This window comes from Neovison vison, chromosome X (genome assembly GCF_020171115.1).
Source record: "Neovison vison isolate M4711 chromosome X, ASM_NN_V1, whole genome shotgun sequence".
Classification (NCBI taxonomy): Eukaryota; Metazoa; Chordata; class Mammalia; order Carnivora; family Mustelidae; genus Neogale; species Neogale vison.
Window position 1 is genome coordinate 701,409 of NC_058105.1, and position 27,854 is coordinate 729,262.

The 27,854-nt window shown below is 40.6% G+C and overlaps 1 protein-coding gene across 2 annotated transcripts in view; it reads left to right on the plus strand.

Annotated features, from left to right (window-relative positions):
• Window positions 1-27,854, plus strand: part of F8 (coagulation factor VIII) — a 114,738-nt gene that overhangs the window by 29,778 nt on the left and 57,106 nt on the right. For both annotated transcript variants that reach the window (XM_044235010.1, XM_044235011.1), the window contains exons 6-12: window positions 879-983; window positions 3,126-3,347; window positions 5,667-5,925; window positions 6,215-6,386; window positions 12,266-12,359; window positions 21,733-21,947; window positions 24,077-24,227. In XM_044235010.1, coding sequence (XP_044090945.1) covers window positions 879-983; window positions 3,126-3,347; window positions 5,667-5,925; window positions 6,215-6,386; window positions 12,266-12,359; window positions 21,733-21,947; window positions 24,077-24,227 — 1,218 coding nt within the window. The remainder of the gene's footprint in view (window positions 1-878; window positions 984-3,125; window positions 3,348-5,666; window positions 5,926-6,214; window positions 6,387-12,265; window positions 12,360-21,732; window positions 21,948-24,076; window positions 24,228-27,854) is intronic.

Consider the following 27,854-nt stretch of genomic DNA (forward strand, 5'->3'; position numbering starts at 1 on the left):
ACCTGTCCCGCCTCCCTGTGCTGCTCTCCCTGCCTCACCTGGGGCACAGTTTGCGTCACACTGAAATATGCTGTGCGCTGCTTGTCCATGCTGTTACCTCTGCCTAGAAAGTGAAGTGTTCCCTTCTCTTTCCAGTCTGGGTTAGAAGCCTCTTTATATGTTCCCATAGCACCTGGAGTTTCCTCCTTATCACACAAAACCATCACTGCCTGCTTGTTTGATTTTTTATCCCTTTCTCTTCAAGTAAAGTGAAGTCCCTTCCCCTTTCTGTGTCTGTATTAGCCCGTTCTAATCTCTGTTACATGATTCTTCACTCTGTTATAATTGTCAGTTTCTCTATCAAGCTAAATTGTAAGCAGAGAAGACATAGTCTCTGTCCTCGGTGCCTAGCACTCAGTAGTGCTCAGTAAATGTGTCTAGCTGGGTGCTTCAGAAACCTTCAGGGAGGAGGTTGGAAAGCTTTCATGTTCTTGAGTTTTCATTACTACAACCTGAGTGAAGCAATTAGGACAGGGACTGAGAGCCCTTTTCTAAGATGATTTTCATTTGACTCCGTGAATGAATAGAATGAAGTCCTCATGGCACCAACTAACCAATATTCTCATTATTGTTTGCCACCATCCCTTCCCATCTACTGTCGTGGACAAATATAGGGAGAGATAATCAGTTTGAGCAAGAAATGTCTGCCTTTTGGTAATTGTCTTCTGCCTTTCTCTTACTGACTTGGAGCGCAAGTCATCAATGCTAACCCTAGCCCTACTGTGCTAACAAAAATGCTTAAGCTGTGAGCAGTCTTTGCCCCATGGGAGGGAAGCAGAGAGGGAGGGTGACTCATTGACTCACTTAACTGGCCCTGTCTTTGCCTCCTCTCTCATCAGGGAAAAGCTGGCACTCAGAAACAAATGAGTCTTCGGATCTGGCATCTGCTCAGGCCCGGCGTGAAATGCATACAGTCAATGGCTACATAAACAGGTCTCTGCCAGGTACGTACTCACCTGCTCCAGAATCTGCAGGGTCAGGGCGTCTGGGTGACACTGTCGGTGAAGCATGTGACTCTTGGTTTCAGCTCAGGTCATGATCTCAGGGTCATGGGATGGAGCCCTGCGTTGTGCGCCACCCTCAAGAGTGAGTCTACTTGAAGTCCTTTCCCACCCCCCACCCTTTCCTCCACACATGCTCTCTTGCCCTCTCTCTGAAATAAATAAAATCTTTTAAAAAAATCTGCATTTACGACAACAACTTTCTTCTTTGCGTCTCTTCAGACAACTCTGTGTCCCAGAGGAAAGCCCGCTGAATTCGGGCGTCTGGTGGGGTCTTAAACTGAAGTGGCAGATTTCTCTTCTAGTCACCTAAACACAAAGGTCTGCCCATGTACATAGAGCTCACAGATTTCTCTTACTTAAATATATGTGGACAGGCAAGGCTGTACAAATACTTAGGGGAAACCTGAAAAATAACAGGGATATGCAAAGATAAACAAAAAATAATAATAATCCCAGAAGAAAACAAGAAATACTTATAAGAGAACTTGTCGAAAGGTCTACTTAGTATTTTCATCAAGATTCAAGAAGATACTACATCAATCAAGTAATAATTTGATTCTGTAAAAAAGAATCAAATCAACAGTGTGCTCACAAAAGTTAGGAATATGATTGTCAAGATACAAACTCAAGGGATACCTGGGTGGCTCAGTGGGTTTAAGCCTCTGCCTTCAGCTCAGGTCATGATCTCAGGGTCCTGAGATTGAGCCCTGGGTCAGGCTCTGTGCTCAGCAGGGAGCCTGCTCCCCCCCCCCGCCTGCCTCTCTGCCTACTTGTGATCTCTGTCTGTCAAATAAATAAATAAAATATTTTTAAAAAGATACAAACTCAATAGAAGGTAGTTAGAATAGAGAAAATCTCCCAGAAAGTAAAATAAGATTTCCAATATGCTTTTTTTAAGATTTCATTTATTTATTTGACAGAGAGAGGGAGATCACTAGGCAGAGAGGCAGAGAGAGAGGGAGAAGTAGGCTCCCTGCTGAGCAGAGAGCCCGATGCGGGGCTTGATCCCAGGACCCCAAGATCATGACCTGAGCTGAAGGCAGAGGCTTAACCCACGAGCCACCCAGGCACCCTTGGAATACACTTTAAAACAGATTTTAAAAACCAAAGAAATGAGAGAAGTGTTAAGGATGAAAATATTTGAGTCTTCATATTCAAATTTCCCAGCAGGATAAATAAAAAAAGATCCCCACACAGAATTATGATTGTGGAATTTCAGAGAACAAAGAGAAGATGTTAAAGCTTCCATTGGAAGAAACAGGTCCCATACAAAGGCATGAGAATTCAAATGGCTATACCATTCAGGGATTTCTAGGCCTTACTAGAGAGTTTGGACTTGAGACAGACAACAGATAATGGTAGCTAGTTTGAATTAAGATGGTGCGGGTAGAAATGATGGTGAAAAATATGTATATTTGAAAGCATCAGGAGCCAAAATATGAGACAGCTGTGCCCTAATATTTAACAGGGTGAGATCTAAACATATAGCTGCTTGGGTTCCAATTTAAGAAAGTTAACTAACCTCTCCAGGCATCAGTTTCCTCTCCTGATAACAATAGTTTCTACATTCATGTGGTTATTGGAAATGAATGAGTTAGAAAGTTAAAACTTATAAAATCATTTGAACAGTGCTTGATCTAAAGCAAGTGCTCAGTAAATATTAGTATTAATTATATTGCTGTAATTAGTATCAGACTGGACTTAAGAAGTGAGAATGGTGAGAAGAATAACTCTCACTTGCATAATTTTGATATTGTTCAAAGAGAAAATATTTATTAATGAGAATAAGCCTTGGGCTGAGTCCTAGTTGATCCATTACTTGATGAAAGGTCAGGAAAGGAGGCAAAAGAAGGAGCTATCCAAACAATAGGGGGAAAAACCCAGAGAGGTGTTCGCACAGAGGCCAAGGGCAAAAGACCTTGGCAAGAGCTTTAGTTGGGCAGCACCCTAGCATCCTTGGAAAGTTGGGTTCCAGTCAGTAATAAAATTTGAAGGTCAATTTGTCCATCCTATCCTAGAGACGTGTTTTCCATTTCAAGTTCTCTACTTCTTGACCATAACTGTCTTATTCCTATGTTATAGGTCTGACTGGATGTCACAAAAGATCAATTTATTGGCATGTGATTGGAATGGGCACCACCCCCGAAGTGCACTCAATTTTTCTTGAAGGTCACACATTTCTTGTGAGAAACCATCGCCAGGCCTCCTTGGAGATCTCACCAATAACTTTCCTGACTGCTCAGACATTCCTGATGGACCTTGGCCAGTTTCTGCTGTTTTGTCATATCCCTTCCCACCAACATGGTAATATCTGTTGATCTTGAAAATGAGTATTATAAATATTCAGCTCTTCTTTTACTGTCTATTGTACCTTGAATGTAAGAGGGTTTGAGTGTTAGTAGTACTGGGGAATTTTTAGTTTAGTGATGGTAGTGATGCCCAGAGCGATGAATAGCAAAGACAAGAGGATATTGCAGCATGGTGAAACTCCAGACTACAGGTGAACACGGAGGCACCCCAGCACTACCTGGAAGGAGGTGAGAGACATTGGAAATACAGAGCCTGTCAGGGATAGCGGACCCTGGGAGAAGCAGTGTGGGAGTGGAAGTTGGTGAGCATATGTGAAACACCCTGTGAGGACTTTGCACAGGGTTAGAGGGCTTGTCTAAGCAAGTTGGGGCAACAATACAGTTTCAAACTGTTGTTAATGTGACCTCATTTGTAGCTACAGACTGAAAATTCATGTAACACGATCACCCCACCCCCGTTTTCCTTCTTGTGTATTTACTCTGATAACTCTTTATGTTGGCTCCTTCTAACACCCCTCTTCATCTTCTCCTCTGTGGTGGCCCATGAGGGTTGTTGGAGGAAAATGTCGTGTGTAACAGCACTTGTTTGTTCTAGCAGTCTTCAAATTCCTTGCCTTGGAAAAGAGATTTGATCTGGCTCTGTCTCCACGATTTTCCCCTTACGGTCTATGAGCAACGTTTATAGTTCCCCATAGTAATGAAGAGTAGGGCCTCTTTCCTTATCTGTTGTATAATATTTATGAAGATTTTGACAAGATGTTAGAGGACAAAGGAAGTTGATCCTAAAGTCGCAGAGGAATAACTCATTTACTTGGATGCAGGTTGGTCATTACCTAGTTTGAGGAGTTTACTTAATGTTTTATTATTTTGACTTTTTCCCACTGATTTTAATCTTCATTTTTCAGAAAAATGTTTTATCTTATTGGACCACAGACATTTTTAGATCTAGAATGAATGATGTTTAAAGCCACATGAACCCCAGACTAGTTGCTTGCCCCTCCTGAAATCTACCATATTCCCCATCATCTAGTAAGGTCTGCATTAGTATCGATTTTCAAAATAGCCCTATAGCATAGCTTGGGTGGGAATTATTAATCTTCACATAATACAAAGTCAAAGGTGAAATTGAGTGTTCAGTAGACTTGTTGTAGGGCTTGCAACTGGTCCCAGGCACACATGCTCTTAAAATATATAACATATGGGGTGCCTGGGTGGCTCAGTTGGTTAAGCAACTGCCATCGGCTCAGTTCATGATCCTGGACTAACCTTAACCCTCTGACTTTCGCCTCTCTCATGCTCTCTCTCACCGTCCTTCTCTCAAAAGATAAAATCTTTCAAAATACATATATATATGTTTTATATATATGAAAGATTTTATCTTTCAAAATACATATATATATATAAAACATATATATATATGTATTTTGAAAGATTTTATTTATTTATTTATTTGACAGAGAGAGAGATCACAAGTCAGTGGAAAGGCAGGCAGGGATAGAGGGGGAAGCAGGCTCCTTGCTGAGCAGAGAACCTGATGCGGGGCTCGATCCCAGAACCCCGAGACCATGACCTGACCCGAAGGCAGAGGCTTTAACTGAGCCACCCAGGTACTGCCTAAAACATATATTTCCTTAACTGTTAAGTTGTACCTTTTCATGTTTTTATGAGCTTGGAATGTCTTAAAATTTATATGTACAATGACATTTTTCCTAATAAACCTATTAAACCAATGGTTTGCATCATAGTTCAGTGGAGTACATACAGAAATCATTAAGCAACTGGCAGAATAGGAAGCGGGTCTGACCTAGGCATCCAAATGCTGAAAATACACAGTTTCTCAAATTATAATTAGGGAACTGAAAGGTGATAGGTTCAGAGACAATTCTAGAAGGAATATATTCATACATATTATAAGAGCAAATGAGTCTTAAAAAAGGGATAAAACATAGAATGGAGGAGAATCAGGCAGAAGGGAAGTGATGAGTGCAAAGATCATAACCCAAAAGAAGCAGCTATGGGAGAGTGGCAAGATAAGGGTTAGGGTTAGGGTTAGGGGGTTAGGGTTAGGGTTAGGGTTAGGGGTTAGGGTTAGGGTTAGGGGGTTAGGGTTAGGGGTTAGGGGTTAGGGGTTAGGGTTAGGGCTTAGGGTTAGGGATTGGGTTAGGGTTAGGGGTTAGCGTTAGGATTATGGTTCGAGTGTAGGGAAGGGAACACTTAGGAGAGGGTGCTGAAGGCCCGGTGAGAGACAACAAAGTTGTAGAAGTTAAGGTAAGTCTTCTTGGAATCTGACATTGTTGGGTTTGTCTGATCCCAGGTGGTATGGAAGCTTATGTCAAAGTAGATAGCTGCCCGGAGGAGCCCCAACTACGGATGAAAAATAAGGAAGAAGAAAATTATGATGAATATCTTTATGACTCTGACATGGACGTGATTAGCTTTGACGATGACAACTCCTCTCCTCTCTTGCAAATCCGCTCAGTTGCCAAGAAGCACCCCAAAACTTGGGTGCACTATATTGCTGCCGAAGAGGAGGACTGGGACTACGCTCCCTCAGACCCCACTCCTAGCGATGGGTAAGTGCCTCTTAACACTTGGTATGAACTCGTCCTCATTTTTATAAGGTTATTTCCAATTATTCAAAACAACCAATCTTCAAGCTGTGTTTAGGGTTAGGGTTAGGGTTAGATGTGGGGTCAAAGAAGACAGCCTTACTAACGTCGCTAAGCGTCAGGCATACTTGTATTTTTCTCATGCCTTTCCACTGATTAAATCATTTCAGCTCTTTTAGAGCTGGATTTTAGCCACTTGTCCTCTACTTAGAGTTCTCCATCCCAACATCTCATCTGTTTGTGTCTCATGCAGAAGTTATAAAAATCTGTATTTGAACAATGGTCCTCAGCGGATTGGTAGGAAGTACAAAAAAGTCCGATTTATGGCATACACAGATGAAACATTTAAGACTCGTGAAGCTGTTCAGTATGAATCAGGAATACTGGGACCTTTACTTTATGGAGAAGTTGGAGACACACTGGTGGTAAGTTGAAGAGAAATAAGGTTGGGTAATTATGAAGACAAAGTCTGGAGAATTCTGAGTTTCTAAAAGCTTCATAATTGAGCCTTGTGTTTCAATGGATATGATCTTCTAAAAATTATAAATGTTATACAAACAAATACAGATTATAAATTTGTTTTAAAAATAGGAGTATGTAGGAGTGCCTGGGTGACTCAGTGGGTTAAAAATAGGAGTATGTAGAATACAAATGTAATGCCACCCATTAAACATGTCACCCCTTTGAAACAGTACTTGGTCTTTGATACATATCCTTGTATAATTATTTCCCACTAATCATGTAGTACAGGAATCAGCAGACTATGGACTATGAGCCTAATTTGGCTCATAGTATGCTTTTGGATAACCTGTGAATGTAGGTTTTACTTTTCTATTTTGTTTAAAGATTTTCTTTATTTATTTGAGAGAGTGAGCAAATGAGAGGGGAGCAGAGGGGTGAGGAGAAGCAGCCTCCCTGCTGAGCAGGAAACCCAACACAGGGCTCGATCCCTGAATGGATCCCAGGACTCTGGGATCATGACCTGAGCTGAAGGCAGACACTTCGCCCACTGAGCTGCCTACATGCCCTGGATTTTACCTTTTTAAAGAGTTGTAAAGAATAGTAAGAATAAGACAAACATGTGACAGAGACTAGATATGGCTCATGAAATCTGGAAAATCCAGAAAATGTCTGCTGACCCCTGATACAAGGTATTAAGAAGGCTTATGCTGCAAAGAACAGGAAACTCAATAAGCCTTGGTTTAAAAAAAAACAGAGGTTTATTTTTTCACAATCATTTTGGAGATAGAGGGTTGTTTGTGTCAACTCAGCCGCTCCGAAATGTTGTGAAGGACGCTGATCATTATACATGGAGTGTTGAGCAGAACACCGTGAAACTATTACCAGTGCTGGAAGAGAAATCCAAACACTCTGCCCACAGCATCTTGGTAACAGGTATCCCTCAGCAGCCAGCGAAGGGCAGTTGGCCTCTGTGTAGCCCTCTTATGCTGAGACAGAAGGATCCCAACTCCTCCCCCAGGGAGTCTGAAATACGGAAATACTGAAAGCTGAGGGCCTGCCTGTGGGCCACTGATGCCTGTGCCTAAGCAGAACAAAGAAGTACTACTCCCTGAGACTGATCCGGCAGGGTGATAAGCGGGCCGTAGGCCATGGGGGCTCAAGTCAGGGCCTGGTAAGGAGGTGTCCCAGGCCCAGGCCCATTCTTACACGGCCAACCAGGGGTCCAAAGACTGTGCACAAGGACAGCCTTTCCCAGTGTGGAGTTTTGTTGGATACTACCAAAGTGCCTTCAGCAGTTCTGCCGCAATTTATACCTCCACCAATAGTGTCTTACTGTGCTTTCCCTATATCATTGACAGTATCTATTATAAGCCTTCAGAAAATTTTCCAATTTGTTGATGTATTTATATATTGTCTTCATTTGCATTTCTCTGCTTAGTAGTGAAATTGCATATTGTTTCATGTTTATTTGTTTGTTGACTATTTACATGACACCCTCTGCAAATTGCCTGAAATTTTGTCTAGTTTTCCATTAGAATGGTTGTCTCTTGCTTACATGTTTGTAAAAGGCTTTATACAACGTGGATATTGGCACAATGTTATTTTTTTTTAAAGATTTTATTTATTTATTTGACAGAGAGAAATCACAAGTAGATGGAGAGGCAGGCAGAGAGAGAGAGAGAGAGAGAGAGAAGCAGGCTCCCTGCTGAGCAGAGAGCCCGATGCAGGACTCGATCCCAGGACCCTGAGATCATGACCTGAGCCGAAGGCAGCGGCTTAACCCACTGAGCCACCCAGGGGCCAAGGCACAATGTTATTTTTCAAATATTTTTCTCAGTATGTCCCTTGCACTATTGTCCTACAAAGATTTTTAGTCTTTATACAGTCAAGATCTTCTTTTTTTAAGATTTTATTTATTTATTTATTTGACAGAGAGAGAGCGCGCGCACACGCATGAGCAGAGGCAAGAAGCACGGGGAGAGGGAGAAGCAGACTCCCCTCTGAGCAGGGAACCTGAGGTGGGACTTGATCTCACAACCCAGGGATCATGACCTGAGCTGAAGACAGGAACTCAACTGACTGAGCCACCCAGGGGCCCCTATAGTAGTCAAGATCTTTTATCAGTCTTTTTATTTATAATATTCTGGGTATTTTTCATTTATGATTTCTGCCTTGGAATGCCTTAATCACCTCCAGATTATAAAAATAGTCTATTTTATTCTTTATACTTATAGGTTATTCATAACCCTATCCAAAAGCAGACGCTTAACGACTGAGCCACCCAGGTGCCCCAGCAAGTCTCAAAATTCTAAAGAAAACTATAATGCAATATCCCTCATGAATAGAGATGCAACAATCTTGCACAATACATTAGTATGCCGAATCTAGCAACAATTTTACAAGAATATATGCCATGATCAAGTGGGATTTATTCCACAATAATACAGGACGGTTCAATATACAAATACTAAGGCAATATACCATATTAATCAAATAAAGAGTACATGATCATGTAATAGGTGAAGAAAAACAGTTTGACAAAATCCACTACCCACTCAAGATGAAAAATGTCCCAGTGAACTAGCAACAGAAGGCAGGGTCCTTAATTTGATGAAGAACATTTAAAAAAATTTATTATATGATGAAAGATTGTTTTTCCCCCAAGACTGGGGAAAAAAATTAATGGTCTACTCTTGTCACTTCTATTTAATGTTATATTGGTTATAACAATATAATAATATATTATATAATAATTATATAACATATAATATAACCAATAAATATAACCAGTAAGCCAAAAACAAAACAACAGCAACAACAACAACAACAACAAAAACAGGAATTAGGGGCATTTGGATTGGAGAGGAAGAAATATACTGTCTTTATTTGCAGATGACATGATCTTATATGTAGAAAATTATTAATACATAATAAAAAATCATAAGAAATTGGGATTGCAAGGGACATCCTTATCCTAATAAAGATGTACGGAAAACCTATAGTCACCATCATACTTGGTAGTGAAACTCAGAAATCCTACTCTTTTTTAAATTTAATTTCTTTTCAGTGTTCCAAGATTCATTGTTTATGCACCATACCCAGTGTTCCATGCAATAGTGCCCTCCTTAAAACCCACCACCACGCTCCCCAACCCCCAACTCCATCCCCTCCAAAACCTTCAGTTTGTTTCTCAGAGTCCACAGTCTCTTATGGTTCATCTCCTCCTCCAATCTCCCCCAACTCACTTTTCCTCTCCTTCTCCTAATGTCCTCCATGTTATTCCTTATGCTCCACAAGTAAGTGAGACCATATAATAAGACTTTCTCTGCTTGACTTACTTCACTCAGCATAATCTCTTCCAGTTCCGTCCATGTTGCTACAAAAGTTGGGTATTCATCCTTTCTGATGGAGGCATAATACTCCACAGTGTATATGGACCACATCTTCCTTATCCATTCATCCGTTGAAGGGCATCTTGGTTCTTTCCACAGTTTGACAACCGTGGCCACTGGCTGCTATAAACATTGGGGTACAGATGGCCCTTCTTTTCACTGCATCTGTATCTTTGGGGTAAATACTTCTGTTAAAGATCAGGATAGAACACATCTCTATTTGATATTTTAATAGAAATCCTAGCCAGTGTTCTCAGGAGAAAAAATAGTTTTCAGATTGGAAAGAAATAGACAAAACTGTTACTATTTGAAGATTAAGTAAATGGATGATGCTTGGTGGGAGTCAGATTTCTCATTACTGAAAAGGGTAATAATAAAATAAGACTAGAGCGCCTGGGTGGCTCAGTGGGTTAAGCCTCTGCCTTTGGCTCAGGTGATGATCCTAGGGTCCTGGGATCAAGCCCCTCATCGGGCTCTCTGCTCAGTGGGGAGCCTGATCCCCCACCAGCCCACCTCTCTGCCTGCCTCTCTGCCTGCTTGTGATCTCTCTCTCTCTCTGTCAAATAAATAAATAAAAATAAAATATTAAAAATCATAAAATCAGACTAGAATAAATCATGTGATTCTGGGTTAGAGTTGGAGACATCAGTATAATTCTGAGTATAAAAAGAAAGTACTCGGGCGCCTGGGTGGCTCAGTGGGTTAAGCCGCTGCCTTTGGCTCAGGTCATGATCTCGGGGTCCTGGGATTGAGTCCCACATAGGGCTCTCTGCTCAGCTGGGGGCCTGTTTCCCTTCCTCTCTCTCTGCCTGCCTCTCTGCCTACTTGTGATCTCTCTCTGTCAAATAAATAAATAAAATATTAAAAAAAAAAGTACTCAAAAAATAAGGGGTGCCGGGTGGCTCAGCAGGTTAAACATCTGCCTTCAGCTCAGGTCATGATCTTAGCGTCCTGGGATCAAAACCCGCTTCGGGCTCTCTGCTCGGCAGGGAGCCTGCTTCCCTCTCTCTCTGCCCGCCTCTCTGCCTACTTGTGATCTCTCTCTCTGTCAAATAAATAAATAAAATGTTTTTTTTTAAAAAGTACTCAAAAATAAAAGAATAGGACAATGTCAAAGGACACAGGAGTCAACTTACAAAGTTTCTAATGGCCAAGGTGGAAGAATTTGAACAATAAAATAAAGTAGTATTGGATTAAACCCCAAAGTATAAAATAAATATCCATGAATCATTACTAATATTAGTAAATGGTTAAACAGGCAAATAAATGGGGAAGTAGAGACAGCTCACATTCAGAAGAGTTCTTAAAAAATTATGTAGGTATGTAATTATTTGGGTTTAATTTTTGTAAAAGGTGTAAGGTCTATGTCTAGTTTCTTTTTCTCTCTCTTTTTTCTTTTTCTTTCTTTCTTTTTTTTTTTTTTTTTTTGCATGTGGGTGTCATTTGACTGTATTTGTATGGATCTGTTTCTGGGCTCTATATTTTGTTCAAAGGGAAGTTCTTAAAATGGAAGATGCTCCAACTTTATTGCACGAAAAAGGAGATGCTGGCATTAGGAGTTGATTCCCACATGCATATAGGTGGATTGATTTGATGGTAGGAGGACAAGGAATTTCCTTTCTCAGTGAAAACAGAAGCATCCAAGAGTGAGAATCTGAAACCAAATATTAATCAACTAAGGAAGTGGGAAGATGAATTTCTAGGAAACCCTAACAGGATACCTCAGTAACTTGAGTGATCATTCGACGTTTGTGATCATGAATTTTATAAGGCTGATTGCAGAGCTGCGTGATTTTTCTTCTAAATCATTCTGCTGCCTAACTGCAGGCAAGGAATCAGCTCTTTAATAGGTTTTACCAAGTGAGTGCGTTTTAAGATAAGAATGCAGTTGGAAGTTGGTTTTTCATCCTCGTATTGTACCCAGCCTCAGATCTAGGGACTGCGCTGATGTGTCCAGTGTTCTGAATCGCTGCTCCAGGGTTCCTACTCTTCCGGCATTCCTCCCATTTAAAGCTCATGCAATCAGATAACGCTGACTGCCAGCTATCCTTAAACATGTAATCCTGGTCATGCCTGCCAGTTCAGTGAAGATTTTATCACCTGAGTCACTGTTTTCCTCTTCACTCTTGGGGAATTTAGTACCCAAATGGTGGAATAAGACTGAGGGGAAGCGGTGCCCTCAGCAGACATTCAAATTTCAGTTAGTTTGAGAATGTGCAAGGGATACTTCCTGAAACAATTGAAATAACTTTAAGGAAATGGAAATGGGCCTCTAGTGAAACACCTAACAAGTAGCTGTCTGAGCAATGTTATGGAAATTCTCTCTAGGCTCAAACCCCTATAATCTGGATATAAAGTTGCTTTTGTCTTCCAAAGATAGATAATCTACACTTTTCCTGTCAGTCCTAGTTGCTTAAGGACTTGATCATGTATTTCATTTATACTTTCAGATAATATTTAAGAATCAAGCAAGCCGGCCTTATAACATCTACCCTCATGGGATCACTGATGTCAGTCCTTTGCACTCAGGGAGATTGCCAAAAGGTAAGCGGTAGATCAGTTTTATTAAGTCCTACTGACTTGTAGATATATATGAGGTCACGGTCTCAAGAGCACTAAAGTTATACTGGGCCTTGCCACAGTTGGTGTGTACTGGATGGTCACTGTCCTTGGTGCTGATACTTTACAATACACACAAGAAAATGCTATAATTTTTGCTTTAAACCGTGACATAATTTTAGAAAATTATGGGGGAAAATACTCCTTCATATTTACTGAGTTATTTATGATTACCAGTGCTTTCTATGCCTACCTAACGATCCAGATTTCCATCCAGCATCACTTCTCTTCAATCTAAAGAATTCCTTTAGCATCCCTTGTAGTGCAAGTATGCTTAGACATAGATTCTCTTAGTTTTATTGTATTTGGAGGTGTCTATTTTGTCTTCACTTTTGAAGGCTAATTTTGCTAGATGGAGAATTCTAGGTTGAGAGGGCTTTTTATTCCTTTGAGCACTTTGAAAAATCTTATTTTACTATCTTCTGGCCTTCATAATGGCTAAATTTAGATTTCATTGAATTATTCTTCCCCTGTATGTTATTGTTTTCTGACTGTGATTTTCTTCATATTTATCCAATTGCGGTTTACTGATCTTCCTGGATCCATAAAGTTATATTTTTACAAACTTGGAAAGATCATAGTCATTATTTCTTCAAAAAAAAAAAAAAATTCTACCCTGTTCTCTGTCTCCTTTCCTGGGTCTCTAATTACATGAATGGTATTTTGGTATTGTCCCATAGGCCTGAATATTTTCACCATATTTTTTTCTTTCTCGATCTTATCTACAAAATGGATATTTCCTGTTGACCTATCTTCAGGTTCACTGACTTCAAACTGGAATTTCTGAGTCACGGTGTATGTATTTCCGTGTTTAATAGAAAGCCACACTTTTGTCCCCAAATGAAGTTATAATTCTCCTACTACTCATATATGAAAGTATAATTTCCCATATTATTGATATCTAGACATTGATAGTTTTTTTAAAAGATTATTTATTTATTTATTTGACAGAGACTCAGAGAACACAAGCAGGGAAAGCTGCAAAGGGAGAAGGAGAAGCAGACTCCCTGCTGAGCAGAGAGCCCAACTCAGGGCTTGACCCCAGGACCCTGGGATCATGACCTGAGCTGAAAGCAGACACTTAACCAACTGAGCCACACAGGTGTCCCTAGACATTGACAGTTTTTAAAAATCCTGCCTATCTGGTGGGTGAAAAGTGGTGTCTCAATGCTGTTTTAATTTTATTTTTTATTATTTCCTAATTTTAATTCCAATATAGTTAACATACAGTGTTATATTAGTTTCAAATGTATGATGTGGCGATTCAGTACTTCCATACAACACCCAGTGCTCATCAGGACAAGTGCCCTCCTTCATCCCCATCATCTATCTCACTCATCCCCCACCTACATCTTATCTGGTAACCTCAGTGTGCTCCGTAGTTAAGAGTCTGTCTTGGTTTGCCTCTCTTTTTCCCTTCGCTTGTTTGTTTTGTTTCTTAAATTCCACATATGAGTGAAATCCTGTGGCATTTGTCTTTCTCTGACTGATTTGGCTTAGCATAGTACTCTCGAGCTCCATCTATGTCATTGCAAATGGCAAGATTTCATCCTTGTTGATGGCTGAGTAATATTCCATATGTGTACGTATATACACACACACACACACACACACACACACACCCTACATATGCTGATGGACATCTGGGCTTGCTCCATAGTTTGGCTATTGTGGACATTGCTGCTATGAACATTGGAGTGTAGGTGTCCCTTCAGATCACTACATTTGTATCTTTGGAGTAAATACCTAATAGTGCAATTGCTGGGTCATAGGGTAGCTCTATTTTTATTTTTGAGGAACCTCCATATGGTTTCCCAGGGTGACTGCATCAGTTTGCATTCCCACCATTGTAAGAGGGTTCCTCTTTCTCCACAACTTTGCCAATACTCGCTGTCTCTTGTGTTGTTGATTTTAAAGTATAAGGTCATCTCTTGTTGTAGCTTTGATTTGCATTTCCCTGATGATGAGTGATGATGAGCACCTTTTCATATGTCTATTGGCCATCTGGATGTCTTATTTGGAAAATATCTGTTCAGGTCTTCTGCCCATTTTTTAATTGGATGATTCATTTTTGGGATGTTGAGTTTTATATGTTCTTTCTATCTATTGGATACTAACCCTTTGTCAGATATGTCATTTGCAAATATCTTCTCCCATTCAGTAGGTTCTCTTTTAGTTTTGTCGTTTCCTTTGCTATACAAAAGCTTTTTATCTTTTTAAAAACATTTTAAAGTTTAAATTCAATTAATTAACATATAATGTATTATTGGTTTCAGAGGTACAGACCTGTGATTCATGTCTTACATAATACCCAGCTGTATTACATCATATGCCCTCCTTAATGTCTATTATCCAGTTACCAGTCCCTCCATACCCCTTCCCCTCCAGCAACCCTCAGTTTGTTTCCTATGATTAAGACTCTCTTATGGTTTGTCTACCTGATTTCCTCTTGTTTTATTTTTCACTCTTTCCACCTATGATCCTCTCTCTTTTGTTTTTTAAATTTCACTTATCTCAAAATCCACCTGTGATCATTGTCTTTTTCTGATTGACTTATTTCACTTAACTACCCTCTAGTTCCATCCATGTTATTGCAAATAGCAAGATTTCATTTTGTATGGCTGTCTAATATTCTATTGCTCACTTGTGCGCACACACACACTCTCTCTCTCTCTCTCTCTCACACACACACACACACACACACACCCCACATCTTCTTTATCCATTTGTCTGTCAATGGGCATCTGGGCTCGTAACAGAATTTGGCTCTTGTGGGCATTGCTCCTATAAACATTGGGTTGCACCTATCCTTCAGATCACTACATTTGTATCTTTGAGGCAAATACCTAATAGCACAATTGCTAGGTCATTGGGTAGCTCTATTTTAACTTTTCAAGGAACGTCCATACAGTTTTCCAGAGTGCCTGCACCAGCTTGTATTCCCACCAACAGTGTAGGAGGGTTCCCCTTTCTCTGAATCCTCGCCAACATCTGTTGTTTCCTGACTTGTTAATTTTACCCATTCTGACTGGTGTGAGGTGGTATCTCATTGCGGTTTTGATTTGTATTTCCCTGATGCCGAGTGATCTTGAGTATTTTTTCATGTGTCTGTTGGCCTTCTGGATGTCTTCTTTGCAGAAATGTCTGTTCATGTCTTCTGCCCATTTCTTGATTGGATTATTTGCTCTTTGGGTGTTGAGTTTGATAAGTTCTTTGTGGATCTTGGATACTAGTCCTTTATCTGATATGTCATTTGCAAATATCTTCTCCCATTCTGTTGGTTGTCTTTTGGTTTTGTTGACTATTTCCTTTGCTGTATAAAAGCTTTTTACCAGTAGTTCATGTGTCTGGGTTTTTTGGTTTGTTTGTTTTTGCTTTTCATATATGGCTTTTATGATATTGAGGTATGTTCCCCCTATCCCTATACTATGGAGAGTTTTAATCAAGAAAGGATGCTGTACTAGGGGCGCCTGGGTGGCTCAGTGGGTTAAGCCACTGCCTTCGGCTCAGGTCATGATCTCAGGGTCCTGGGATCGAGTCCCGCATCGGGCTCTCTGCTCAGCAGGGAGCCTGCTTCCTCCTCTCTCTCTCTCTGCCTGCCTCTCTACCTACTTGTGATCTCTCTCTGTCAAATAAATAAATAAAATCTTAAAAAAAAAGAAAGAAAGGATGCTGTACTTCGTCAAGTGCTTTTACTACATCTATTGAGAGGATCACATGGTTTTTGTCCTTTCTTTTATTTATGTAATGTATCACAATGATTGATTCTGGATGTTGAACCAGCCTTGCAGCCCAAATCCCACTTGGTCATGGTGTATAATCCTTTGAATATGCTATTGGATCCTGTTGGCTAGTATTTTAGTGAGAATTTTTGTATCCATGTTCATCAGGGATATTGGTCTGTAATTCTCTTTTTTGGTGGGGTCTTTGTCTGCTTTTGGGATCAAGGTAATGCTGACCTCATAGAGTCTGAAAGTTTTCCTTCTATTTCTGTTTTTTGAAACAACTTCAGAAGAATAGGTATTAGTTCTTCTTTAGAAGTCCAATGCGCTATGCATTGCACCACAGAGCCTATTAGCTCTTCTTTAAATGTTTGATAGAATTGCCTGGGAAGCCTTCTGGCCCTGGGCTCTTATTTACTGGGATATTTTTGATTACTGCTTCGATTTCCTTTCTAGTTCTGGGTCTGTTCAGATTTTCTGTGTCTTCCTGTTTCCGTTTTGGTAGTTTGTATGTTTCTGGGGATGTATCCATTTCTTCCATATTGCCTAACTTGTTGGCATATAGTTGCTCATAATATGTTCTTAAAATTATTTGTTTTTCTTTGGGGTTGGTTATGATCTTTCCTCTTTCATTCATGATTTTATTAATTTTGGGTCCTTTCTCTTTTCCTTTTGGTAAGTCTGGCCAGGGGCTTATCAATCTTATTAATTCTTTCAAAGAACCAGCTCTTAGTTTCATTGATCTGTCTACTGTTCTTTGGTTTCTATTTCATTGATTTCTGTTCTAATCTTTATTATTTCTCTTCTTCTGCTGGGTTTAGGCTTTATTCGCTGTTCTTTCCTTAGCTCTTTTAGGTGTTTGTTTAGCTTGTATATTTGAGGTCTTTCTTATTTTTTTGAGAAAGGCTTCTATTGCTATATCATTCCTTCTTAGGACCAACTTTGCTATATCCTGAAGGTTTTGAACAGTTACGTTTTCATTTTCATTTGTTTCCATGATTTTTTAAAATTCTTCCTTAATTTCCTGATTGACCTATTCATTCTTTAGTGGGATTCTCTTTAGCCTCCATGTATTTGAACTCTTTCCAAAGTTCCTCTTGTGATTGAGTTCAAGTTTCAAAGCACTGTGGCCTGAAAATATGCAGGGAATGATCCCAGACTTTTGGTACCAGTTGAGACCTGATTTGTGACCCAGTATGTGATCTGTTCTGGAGAATGTTCCATCTACACTTGAGAAGACTGTATTCTGTTGCTTTAGGATGGAATGCTCTGAATGTGTCTATGAAGTCCATCTGGTCCAGTGTGTCATTGAAAGCCCTTATTTCCTTATTGATCTTCTGGTTAAATTATCTGTCCATTTCAGTGAATGGGATGTTAAAGTCCCCTACTATTATTGTATTATTATCATTGTGTTTCTTTAATTTTGTTATTAATTAGTTTATATAGTTGGCTGCTCCCATATTAGGGGCATATTTACGACTGTTAGGTCTTCTTGTTGGATAGACCATTTAATTATGATATAATAGCCTTCATCATCTCTTATTACAGTCTTTGGTTTAAGTAGAAGAATAGCTTTCCAGCTTCCTTTTGATGTCCATTAGCATGATAAATGGTTCTCTACCCCCTCACTCTCAATCTGGAGGTGTCTTTGGATCTAAAATGAGTCTCTTACCAACACCATATGGATGGGTCTTGCTTTTTTATCCAATCTGATACCTTTGTATTTTGATTGGCTCATTTACATTCAGAGTAACTATTGAAAGATATGAATTTAGTGCCATTGTATTACCTATAAAGTCACTGTTTCTGTATAGTGTCTCTGTTCCTTTCTGGTCTGTGTTGTTTTGGGGCTCTCTTTTTGCTTATAGGATCCCTTTTTTACTTCTTGTGGGGCTGGTTTAATGATCACAAGTTTTTTAAGTTTCTTTTTGTCCTGGAAGATCTTTATCTTTCCTTCTATTCTGAATGGCAGCCTTTCTGGGTAAAGTATTCTTGGCTGCTTATTTTTCTCATTTGGGACCCTGAATATATCCTGCCAGTCCTTTCTGGCCTGCCAGGTCTCTATGGATTGCTCTGCTGCCAATATAATGTTTCTACCATTGTAGGTTAGGGACCTCTTGTCCTGGGGCACCTGAGTGGTGCAGTTGTTAGGCGTCTGCCTTTGGCTCAGGTCATGATCCCAGGGTCCTGGGATCGAGCCCTGCATTGGGCTCCCTGCTCAGCGGGAGACCTGCTTCTTCTTTTCCCACTGCCCCTGCTTGTATTCCCTCTCTGGCTGTCTCTCTCTGTGTCACGTAAATAAAATCCTTTTTTTTAAGATTTTATTTATGTATTTGACAGAGATTACAAGTAGGCAGAGAGGCAGGTAGAGAGAGAGGGGGAAAGCAGGCTCCCTGCTGAGCAGAGAGCCCGATGCGGGGCTCGATCCCAGGACCCTGGGATCATGACCTGAGCCGAAGGCAGAGGCTTTAACCCACTGAGCCACCCAGGCGCCCCTAAATAAAATCTTTTAAAAAAATAAAAGGACCTCCTGTCCCAAGCTGCTTTCAAGATTTTCTGTCTCTGAGATTTTTAGGTTTCACTATTATCTGTCAGAGCATTGACCTATTTTCATTGATTTTGAATAGGATTCTCTGTCTTCTGGATTTTAATGCATGTTTCCTTTCTCAGATTAGGAAAGTTCCCTGCTATAATTTGCTCCAAATATACCTTCTGTCCCTGCTCTCTTTCCTCTTCTTCTGGGATCTCAAATATTCTAATATTTTTTCACTTTATGGTATCACTTATTTCTTGAATTCTCCCCCTGTGATCCAGTAGTTGTCTCTATTTTTCTCAGCCTCTTTTTTCTCCATCATTTGGTCTTCTATATCACTAATTCTCTCTTCTGCCTCATTTATCCTAGAAGTTAGAGCCTCCATTTTTTATTGCATCTCATTTATAGCCTTTTTAATTTTGATCTGATTATGTTTTCATTCTTTTATTTCTCCAGGGAGGGATTCTCTAGTGTCTTCTATGCTTTTTTCAAGCCCAGCTAGTATCTTTATAACCATTATTCTGAACTGTAGTTCTGACATCTTACTTATATCCTTACTGATTAGGTCCCTGGCAGTCCATACTGCCTCTTGTTCTTTTTCTGAGGTGAGTTTTTTCATCTTGTCATTCTATCCAGAGAAGAATAGATGAGCAATAGAACAAAATACTAAAATGGCAACAACAACCCCGGAGAAATATACACTAAACAAATCAGAAGAGACCTGAAACTGAAATAAAAAAGAGGGAGAGAAAGAGAGGAATATAATTAGACAGGTGAACAGAATAGAGCAATATCTCAGACCCTGTGTGTATTTTGGTCTATTTGTTAGAAAACTAGATCCCAAAACTATAAAGAAAGAAAATCTTATATATGTATAAAAAGAGAGTTAAATACAATGAAAGGATAGAATATAACTGTAAAAATGGAAATTAAAAGATAAGAAAAAAAAACCCAACAACCAAAAAGGAAGCATTATAAGAGCAGAGCAGAGCAATACACTATCTCCTGAGTATATTTTGTCAGTTTGTTAGAAGAAACTACATCCCAAAATCATAAAGAAAGAAAAATTTATACATATTAAAATAAAATTAAACACATTGAAAGGACAGACTATGACTATAAAGATGAAAATTTAAAAAGACTTTAACAAAACAGAAAAAAGATGCAGAAAAAGAAAAAAAACAACAACAAAAAGCAGAATATGACCAGACAGATGAATAGAACAGAGCCATATACTAGATTTTAGGTATATTTTGGTCTGTTAGAAGAAACTGCATCTCAAAATTGTAAAGAAAGAAAAACTTTTACATACACACACACACACACACACACATATATGTACAAAAAAATAAGATTAAATACAATGAAGGGATAAAATGTAACTGTAAAAATGAAAATTAAAAAAGATTTTAAAAGGAGTTGATAAGATAAGAAATTGGCTCAAAAAGGAAAGAAAATAAATTAACTTTGAAAGACTAAAGAATCATGGAGGGAAAAGTCATGAATTCTAGGTGCTGTATTCCCATAGTTCTGAAGTTTTGCAGTTCTCATCAGTCAGTACACTTGTTCTTGGCTGGATGTTCTTGCTGATCTTCTGGGGGAGGGGCCTGTTGTTGATTCTCAAATGTCTTTGCCTGGGGCCAGGCTGAGTACTCTGCGCAGGTTCGCTTTAGGTAGTTTTTTTCTCTGAACGCTTTCCGTACAGCTTTGGAGGACGGGAATGAAGATGGCGGCCTCCTAATCACTGGCACTGGAGTTGAGAGCTCAGGGCCCCACTCCTCAAGGTGCCCTCACAGAAAAGCAATCAATCCTCATTTGTGTCTCCCTGGCCTCTGTCCACACTCTGTGCTCACTAGGCCTGTGACCGGGCATTTCTACCTGTGGCACATGACCCCATTTGGAGTCTCCAAACCCAGCAAACTCCTGCAGCCCACTCCTCAGCTCCATCTCTGTAGCCAGCTTCCCCGGTCCAATACCTGGGAGCTCTGCCACACTCAGGCACCCCTGGTCGTCCTGTGAGCCTGCAGGGGTCACACATCTCTCAGTGGAGCACACTTCTAAAAGTTCTGATTTTGTCCTCCACTGGTCTATCACTTGCCAGGAGCTGGTTGACAGAGGCTCCCTGCCTGCACCCCACACCCCTACAGTCGGTCTTCCTAAATATTATCTCGGATTCAGTTCTCTGCACCTCCTACTTGCAGAAAGTGGTTGCTCTTCTGTTTGTAGAGTTGCAGCTGTTCTTTCCCTCGCTCTCGGGTTGAGTTCACGGGTGTTCAGAAAGGTTTGATAGCTATCTAGTTGAATTCCTGGGACCAGACGAAATTGAGGACTCCTACGTCTCCACCATCTTGGACTTTTCTCTTCTGCAAAAGCTTTTTATCTTGATGAAGTCCTAATGGTTCATTTTGCCTTTGTTTCCCTTGCCTTTGGAGATGTATATAACCAGAAGTTGCTGCAGCTGAGGTCCAAGAGGTTGCTGCCTGTGTTCTCCTCTAGGATTTTGATGGATTCCTGTCTCACACTGAGGTCTTTCATCCATTTTGAGTCTATTTTTGTGTGTGGTGTAAGAAAGTGGTCCAGTCTCATCCTTCTGCGTGCTTGCCGTCCAGTTTTCTCAACACTGTTTGTTGAAGGGACTGCCTTTTTCCCATTGCATATTCTTTCCTGCTTTGTCGAAGATTAGCTGACCATAGAGATGAGGGTTCATTTCTGGGCTCTCTATTCTGTTCCATTGATTTATGTATCTGTTTTTATGCTGGAACCATACTGTTTTGATCACTACAGCTTTGTAATACAACTTGAAGTCCTCGACACACTTTAACTGCAAAACAATGTGGGAATCTTCAACTTATAATAGGTGCAAATTTAGTTTCAATTTATTGAGAAGCCTCACATGTACATATAAATTTGTAAAGCCCTTGAAATAACAACATGACTTAGCAATATGTGGCTTGTTACACTCTAATCTACCAATTTATCTAATTTACCAATATGTGGCTTGTTACACTTGAATCATGGTGTTTTGTGGTTTGGGCGTGGGTAGGTGTGAAACATTTGAAAGATATGCCAATTCTGCCAGGAGAGATATTCAAGTATAAATGGACAGTGACTGTAGAAGATGGGCCAACGAAATCGGATCCTCGGTGCCTGACCCGGTATTACTCAAGCTTCATTAATCTGGAGAGAGATCTAGCTTCAGGACTCATTGGCCCTCTCCTCATCTGCTACAAAGAATCTGTAGATCAAAGAGGAAACCAGGTGGGTTCTTGTCTTATCAAGGGGTTTGATGGACTGATGACGCATATGAACTTCCAGCTATTTCCTATACTTTCTCAGTGTAATGCCCTTCTGTGGTCTGCAGAAAATTTAGTAGTCTGCAGTATTGGCCAATAAAAGAAACGAACTGGGTTTCTCACAGCTGTTTCTGAATTTAGTTAGGTTTAATAAACTTGCCTGCTGGATAGAAAGGGGAGGCTGTCCTATTATATTTCTATAATACTCATTTACAGTCTAAAATTTCACTTTCTGGGGTGCCTGGCTGGCTCAGTTGGAGGAGCATGTGACTCTTGATCTTGAGGTCATGAGTGCAAGCCCCTCATTGGATGTAGCAATTACTTATAACTAAAACTTAAAAAATTTAAAATTCCACTTTCTGTAACTGATCTTGCTTGTTTTTACATGGTGAACTACTACTCATTTTTAGATGACCCATGCATCTGTGTCAGAGTCTAGCCTTCTCCCCTGATGTCCCATGATGGGTGACTCAGAGACACCTCAGAATGAACATATCTGTAGCATCCAGCACAGTGCTTGGCATGTAGTGGGAATTCAATAAGGATTCGTTGAGAAAAATACAGGGAAAGATATAAAATATTTCAGAAATGTTTAAAGAATTTAGACCACTTATGCTGCTTTGAGAAAAGAAAGCTAAGTTCTCTGCATAAGGAAAGCCTGGGTGGTTAAGCATCCAACTCTTGACTTTGGTTCAGGTCATGATTTCAGGGTTGTGAGATCAATCCCCATGTCAGGCTCTGTGCTTCATGGACAAATTGACATGTAGTCCAGCCTCAGCAATACAGCCATGAGTCATTCTGATCTAAGCAATGAGCTTCTGCAAAGCAGTAGGCTTCTTCCTTCTTTAAAAAAAGATTTTGTTTTTTTGTTTTGATGGGGGAATGGCAGAGAGAGAAGGAGAGAGAGAGTCCATGACCACATGTCAGTTTGGTTATTTATTACATAGGATCTTTACTAGTCTGAGAACATTTCCTTGGGTTAGAGAGTAAAGCATGTGAATTTTAAAACTTGTCACATGCAAACCCAAAAAGCATAAACTTGGGAAAGTACCTTTCCTGACAAATTTTTCCTAATTATAGTTTTGCCACCAATTTTGTGGAAGAGGACTGAAATGTAACTCTATATTTTTTAATGTTCTCTCTTCAACATTTTGGTTTCTGTACTGCCAGGTTATGCAAACTGAAATTTATGCATATTAGTGAAGCTTATACATTAAGTCTTAACAGAATCAATTAGCAAGTAACTAACTCATAACTTTGGTTCATGCATAAACTTCTCTTTTAAAAAGAACTTTAAGGGTGCCTGGGTGGCTCAGTGGGTTAAGCCGCTGCCTTCGGCTCAGGTCATGATCTCAGGGTCCTGGGATCGAGTCCCGCATCGGGCTCTCTGCTCAGCAGGGAGCCTGCTTCCTCCTCTCTCTCTCTCTCTGTCTGCCTCTCTGCCTACTTGTGATCTCTCTCTGTCAAATAAATAAATAAAATCTTAAAAAAATTTAAAAAAATAAAAAGAACTTTAAACTTTTTTAACAGAAAACTTTAGATATTAGTGTTAGTTAACATTTCATGGCCCATCTTAACTTGTTATTTGATTTCTGTTTTCCATTTTTAATTTTTTATAGATTGGGAGCTATAGGATAGGAAGCTATAGATAGGAAGGGCTCTTGCTAGATCGAAGTTTAGGAAAGGCATTAATCTTACTTGACTAACTTGTTCAAGAAAAACACTGAGTAATCACTTGGATCTTTAAAGAATGAAAGTCCTGTAATCTGAACATGGAGGGAATGAGGCTACAGAGTGTACCAGAAAATCCGCCAGCATATGGTGTTGGATCCAGAAGAAACTATGTTTAGTGGGTCCAGTCACCCTCTTGCCCTGAGGCCACGTTTGCTCTAAAGGGTTAGTCACTGCTGGTAGCAGCCACGCCTACACCCCGCCCCATTACGTGTGTAACAGTGGCGCAACGGGGAAATTGGACTCGAACTGAGGGATTCAGTATGGATGTATCACGTGCGTGCCATCGTTTCCACGCAGACTACTAATTCTTAGGCAACAATACTGATAGCATTTCTTTCTTTCAATATGTGCCATTAACAGATGATGTCAGACAAGAGAAATGTCATCCTGTTTTCTGTATTTGATGAGAATCGGAGCTGGTACCTCACAGAGAATATGCAGCGTTTCCTCCCCAGCACAGACGCTGCACGGCGCCGTGACCCAGACTTCCAGGTCTCTAACATCATGCACAGTAAGTAAAGCCGAGCTCGACTGCAGGTGACGCATTAACTCACATGCTGCGCGACAGTCCTATTTCCTTAAAAACTGTTACCTGCGGACGCCTGCGTGGCGAAGTCAGTTAAGCATCTGACTCTTGGTTTCCAGCTAGGTCACGGGATCGGGTCCTGTGTCCGGCTCCATGCTCAGCAGGGTCTGTGCTTGAGATTCTCTCTCCCTCTGCCTCTGCCCCTTCCCTGTACACAAGCTCTCTCTCTCACTCTCTCTCAAATAAATAAATCTTTTAAAAATTAGGGGCACCTGGGTGGCTCAGTCATTGGGCGTCTGCCTTTGGCTCGGGTCACGATCCCAGGCTCCTGGGATCAAGCCCCACATTGGTCTCCCTGCTCAGCGAGGCACCTGCTTCTCCCTCTCCCACTCCCCCTTCTTGTGTTCCCTCTCTCTCTCTGTCAAATAAATAAATAAAATCATTTTTTAAAATAAATAAAAATTGATATATATGAATGTGTACAGTTTTATTTAAAGGCTTAAATATGGGACGCCTGGGTGGCGCAGTTGGTTGGACGACTGCCTCCGGCTCAGGTCGTGATCCTAGAGTCCCGGGATCGAGTCCCACATCAGGCTCCCAGCTCCATGGGGAGTCTGCTTCGCTCTCTGACCTTCTCCTCGCTCATGCTCTCTCTCACTGTCTCTCTCTCTCAAATAAATAAATAAAATCTTTAAAAAAATAAATAAATAAATAAATAAATAAATAAAGGCTTAAATATAATCATACACTGCATATATTTTTTTTTCTTTTAGAAGGCATTTCAAAGGGTAAATAAAATGAGACACAACTTTCATTTACCCAAATACGCATAGTCCATCCCTGATATAAAATGCATTCGGGGTTCCTAGCTGGCTTAGTTGGTAAACTCATAGTTGTAAGGTTGAACCGCTTGTTGGGTGTTCAACTAAAATCTTTTTAAAAATGCTTTTAAGGGACTCCTGGGTGGTTCAGTAGATTAAAGCCTCTGCCTTCAGCTCAGGTGATGATCCCAGGGTCCTGGGATCGAGCACCACATGGGGCTCTGCTCAGCAGGGAGCCTGCTTCCCTTCCTCTCTCTCTGCCTGCCTCTCTGCCTGCTTGTGATCTCTGTTTGTCAGATAAATAAATAAAATCTTTTAAAAAAATAAATAAAAATAAAAAATGCTTTTAGGTGCACTCAATTGGTAAGTTACACATAAAATACAAAGGGAATGCAATTTTACACATATAAACCAATTGCCAACTATAGCAACTCAAGCCAAATTAATCAACACACTGTACATTAAAAAAACACCTTTTCCCCAGCTTTACTGACAAATAAAAATTGTATATATTTAAGGTGTACAACATGATTTTTTTGTGTCTACTTGGCTGCCTCCTCCCTTTTATCTCTCTTTCCTTCCATGTTACACCTTCCACTAACCTTTTCATGTCCAGTGTTAACCCATGTTAAAATTTTCTACATGATTATATAATCATAAACACACACACACGTGTGCGTGCACACGCACACACACATACACACACACACATATGTAGTCTTAGTCTGCTAGGCCTGCCATAACATAGTATCAAACAATGGGTGGCTTCAACAGCAGAGATTTACTTCCTCACAGTTCTGGAAGCTAAAAGTCTGAGATCAAGATTCAGCAGGATTGGTCTCCTCTGAGGCCTCTTTCGTTGGCTTATAGATAGCCACTTTCTGTGTCCTCACATGGTCTTTCCTCTGTGCAAGTACATGTCTGGGTATAAATTTCATATGCTTTACTTAAGTTTAAATTCAATTCAGCAACATAGAGTACCTCATTGGTTTCAGACATAGTGCTCAGCAATTCAGATAATACCCAGTGTTCATGACGTCCCGCACCCTCCTTCATGCCCACCATCGTTACCTCTCCTCTCCCCCCTCCCTTCCACCAACCCTGTTTCTTTCCTGTGATTAAGAGTCTCTTATGGTTTGTAACCCTCTCTAACGAGTTCCAGTTCAGTTTTCCCTCCCTTCCCCTATGCTTTGCACTGCTTCTTACTGTTTATAGTCCACATATGAGCGAAGCCATATGATAATTGTCTTTCTCTGCTTGACTCATTTCACTCAGCATAATACCCTCTAGTTCCATCTGTGTCGGTGCAAATGGCAAGAGTTCATTTTCTGATGGCTGAGTAGCTCTATTTTCAACTTTCTGAGGAACCTCTGTACTGTTTTCCAGAGTGGCTGCTCCAGCTTGCATTCCCACCAATAGTGTAAGAAAAAACAATGGAAATTTTTAAACTGAAAGATAAAGGTATAATGAGAATAAACCTCAAATTCTGTGTACTGTTCTCCCCTGGCACTGGAGTTTTGCAGTCCTATGTGCTCTGTGAACTTGGTGTTGCCTGTTGTTCCAGCTGGTCTTCTAGGGGAGGGGCCTGTTGTGCTGATTCTCTGGTGTCCTTGCCTGGGTGGGGTTGCACCACCCTTGTCAGCGCTCAGTGTGAGCTGCTCCAGATTGCTCTATGTGCCTTTTGTTCCCTGAAGGCTTTCTGTGCCTCTTTAGAGGATAAATGTAAAAATGGCCGCTTCCTGATCTCCAGCCCCAGACCTGAAAAATCGTGGTCCCCTCTCATCAGTAAACCCTCAGGAATAAGCAGTCTTCACTTCTGTGTGCCAAAGTCTACAGACTCCTGCAGTGTGCACCTGCACAAACCCTCCCAGGGAAAGGCAGAGGGTGGCAGGGTTTCTGCCCTTTGCAAGTCCTGCACACAGAGGCCAATCACCAGATCCTACAGTGGTTCATGGTTTATGGCGACCCAAGCATTGGCCGTAACTGGTTGCCTGCTGCAATGCTTGGGAACTCTGCCAGCTCAGGCAACCCTGTTCTTTCTGTGACAACTGGGATCCTGAGACCACACAGTCCCACCTAGGATTCTGCCCCACTTTACCACCTGAGTGCCTTTCAGGCAGGGAAGTCCCTCACCGGAGCAGACCTCTAAAGGTTCTGATTTTGCAGTCCACTGCTGGATCACTTTTCGGTAGCTGGCTGATGGAGGCTCCCTCCTGCCCCGGGGTTTATTTTTCGGTATGTTGGCTCAGATTCACTTCTCCACACCCCCTACCTTGCAAAAACTGGTTGGTTTTCTATTGGTAGAATTCCAGCAATTCTTTTCTTATATCTCAGATTGAATTCATAGGTGTTCAGAATGATTTGATAGTTACCTAGCTAAATTCAAGGGACCAGATGAAATGAGATTCCCTGCTCTTCTGCCATCTTGCTTCCCCTCCACAAATTCATATATATATATATATATATATATATATATATATATATATATAGACACACCAGTCGTAGGGGCACCTGGGTGTCTCAGTCTCAGCTGAGCATCCAAGTCTTGATTTCAGCTCAGGTCATGATCTCAGGGTCATGAGATGAAGCTCTGCATCGGGCTCTGTGTTAGGTGTGGAGCCTGGGCTCAGTACACAGTCTGCCCCTTCTTCCCACCCCTAACTTAACGATATAAATCTTTTCAAAAATTTTCAATCTCACTACAGTACCATGCTACTGGATAACTAGTACAGCATTTTGAAACCAGTATGATTGAAACCATTAAAATTAAAAATAATATGTCTTTTGAAGT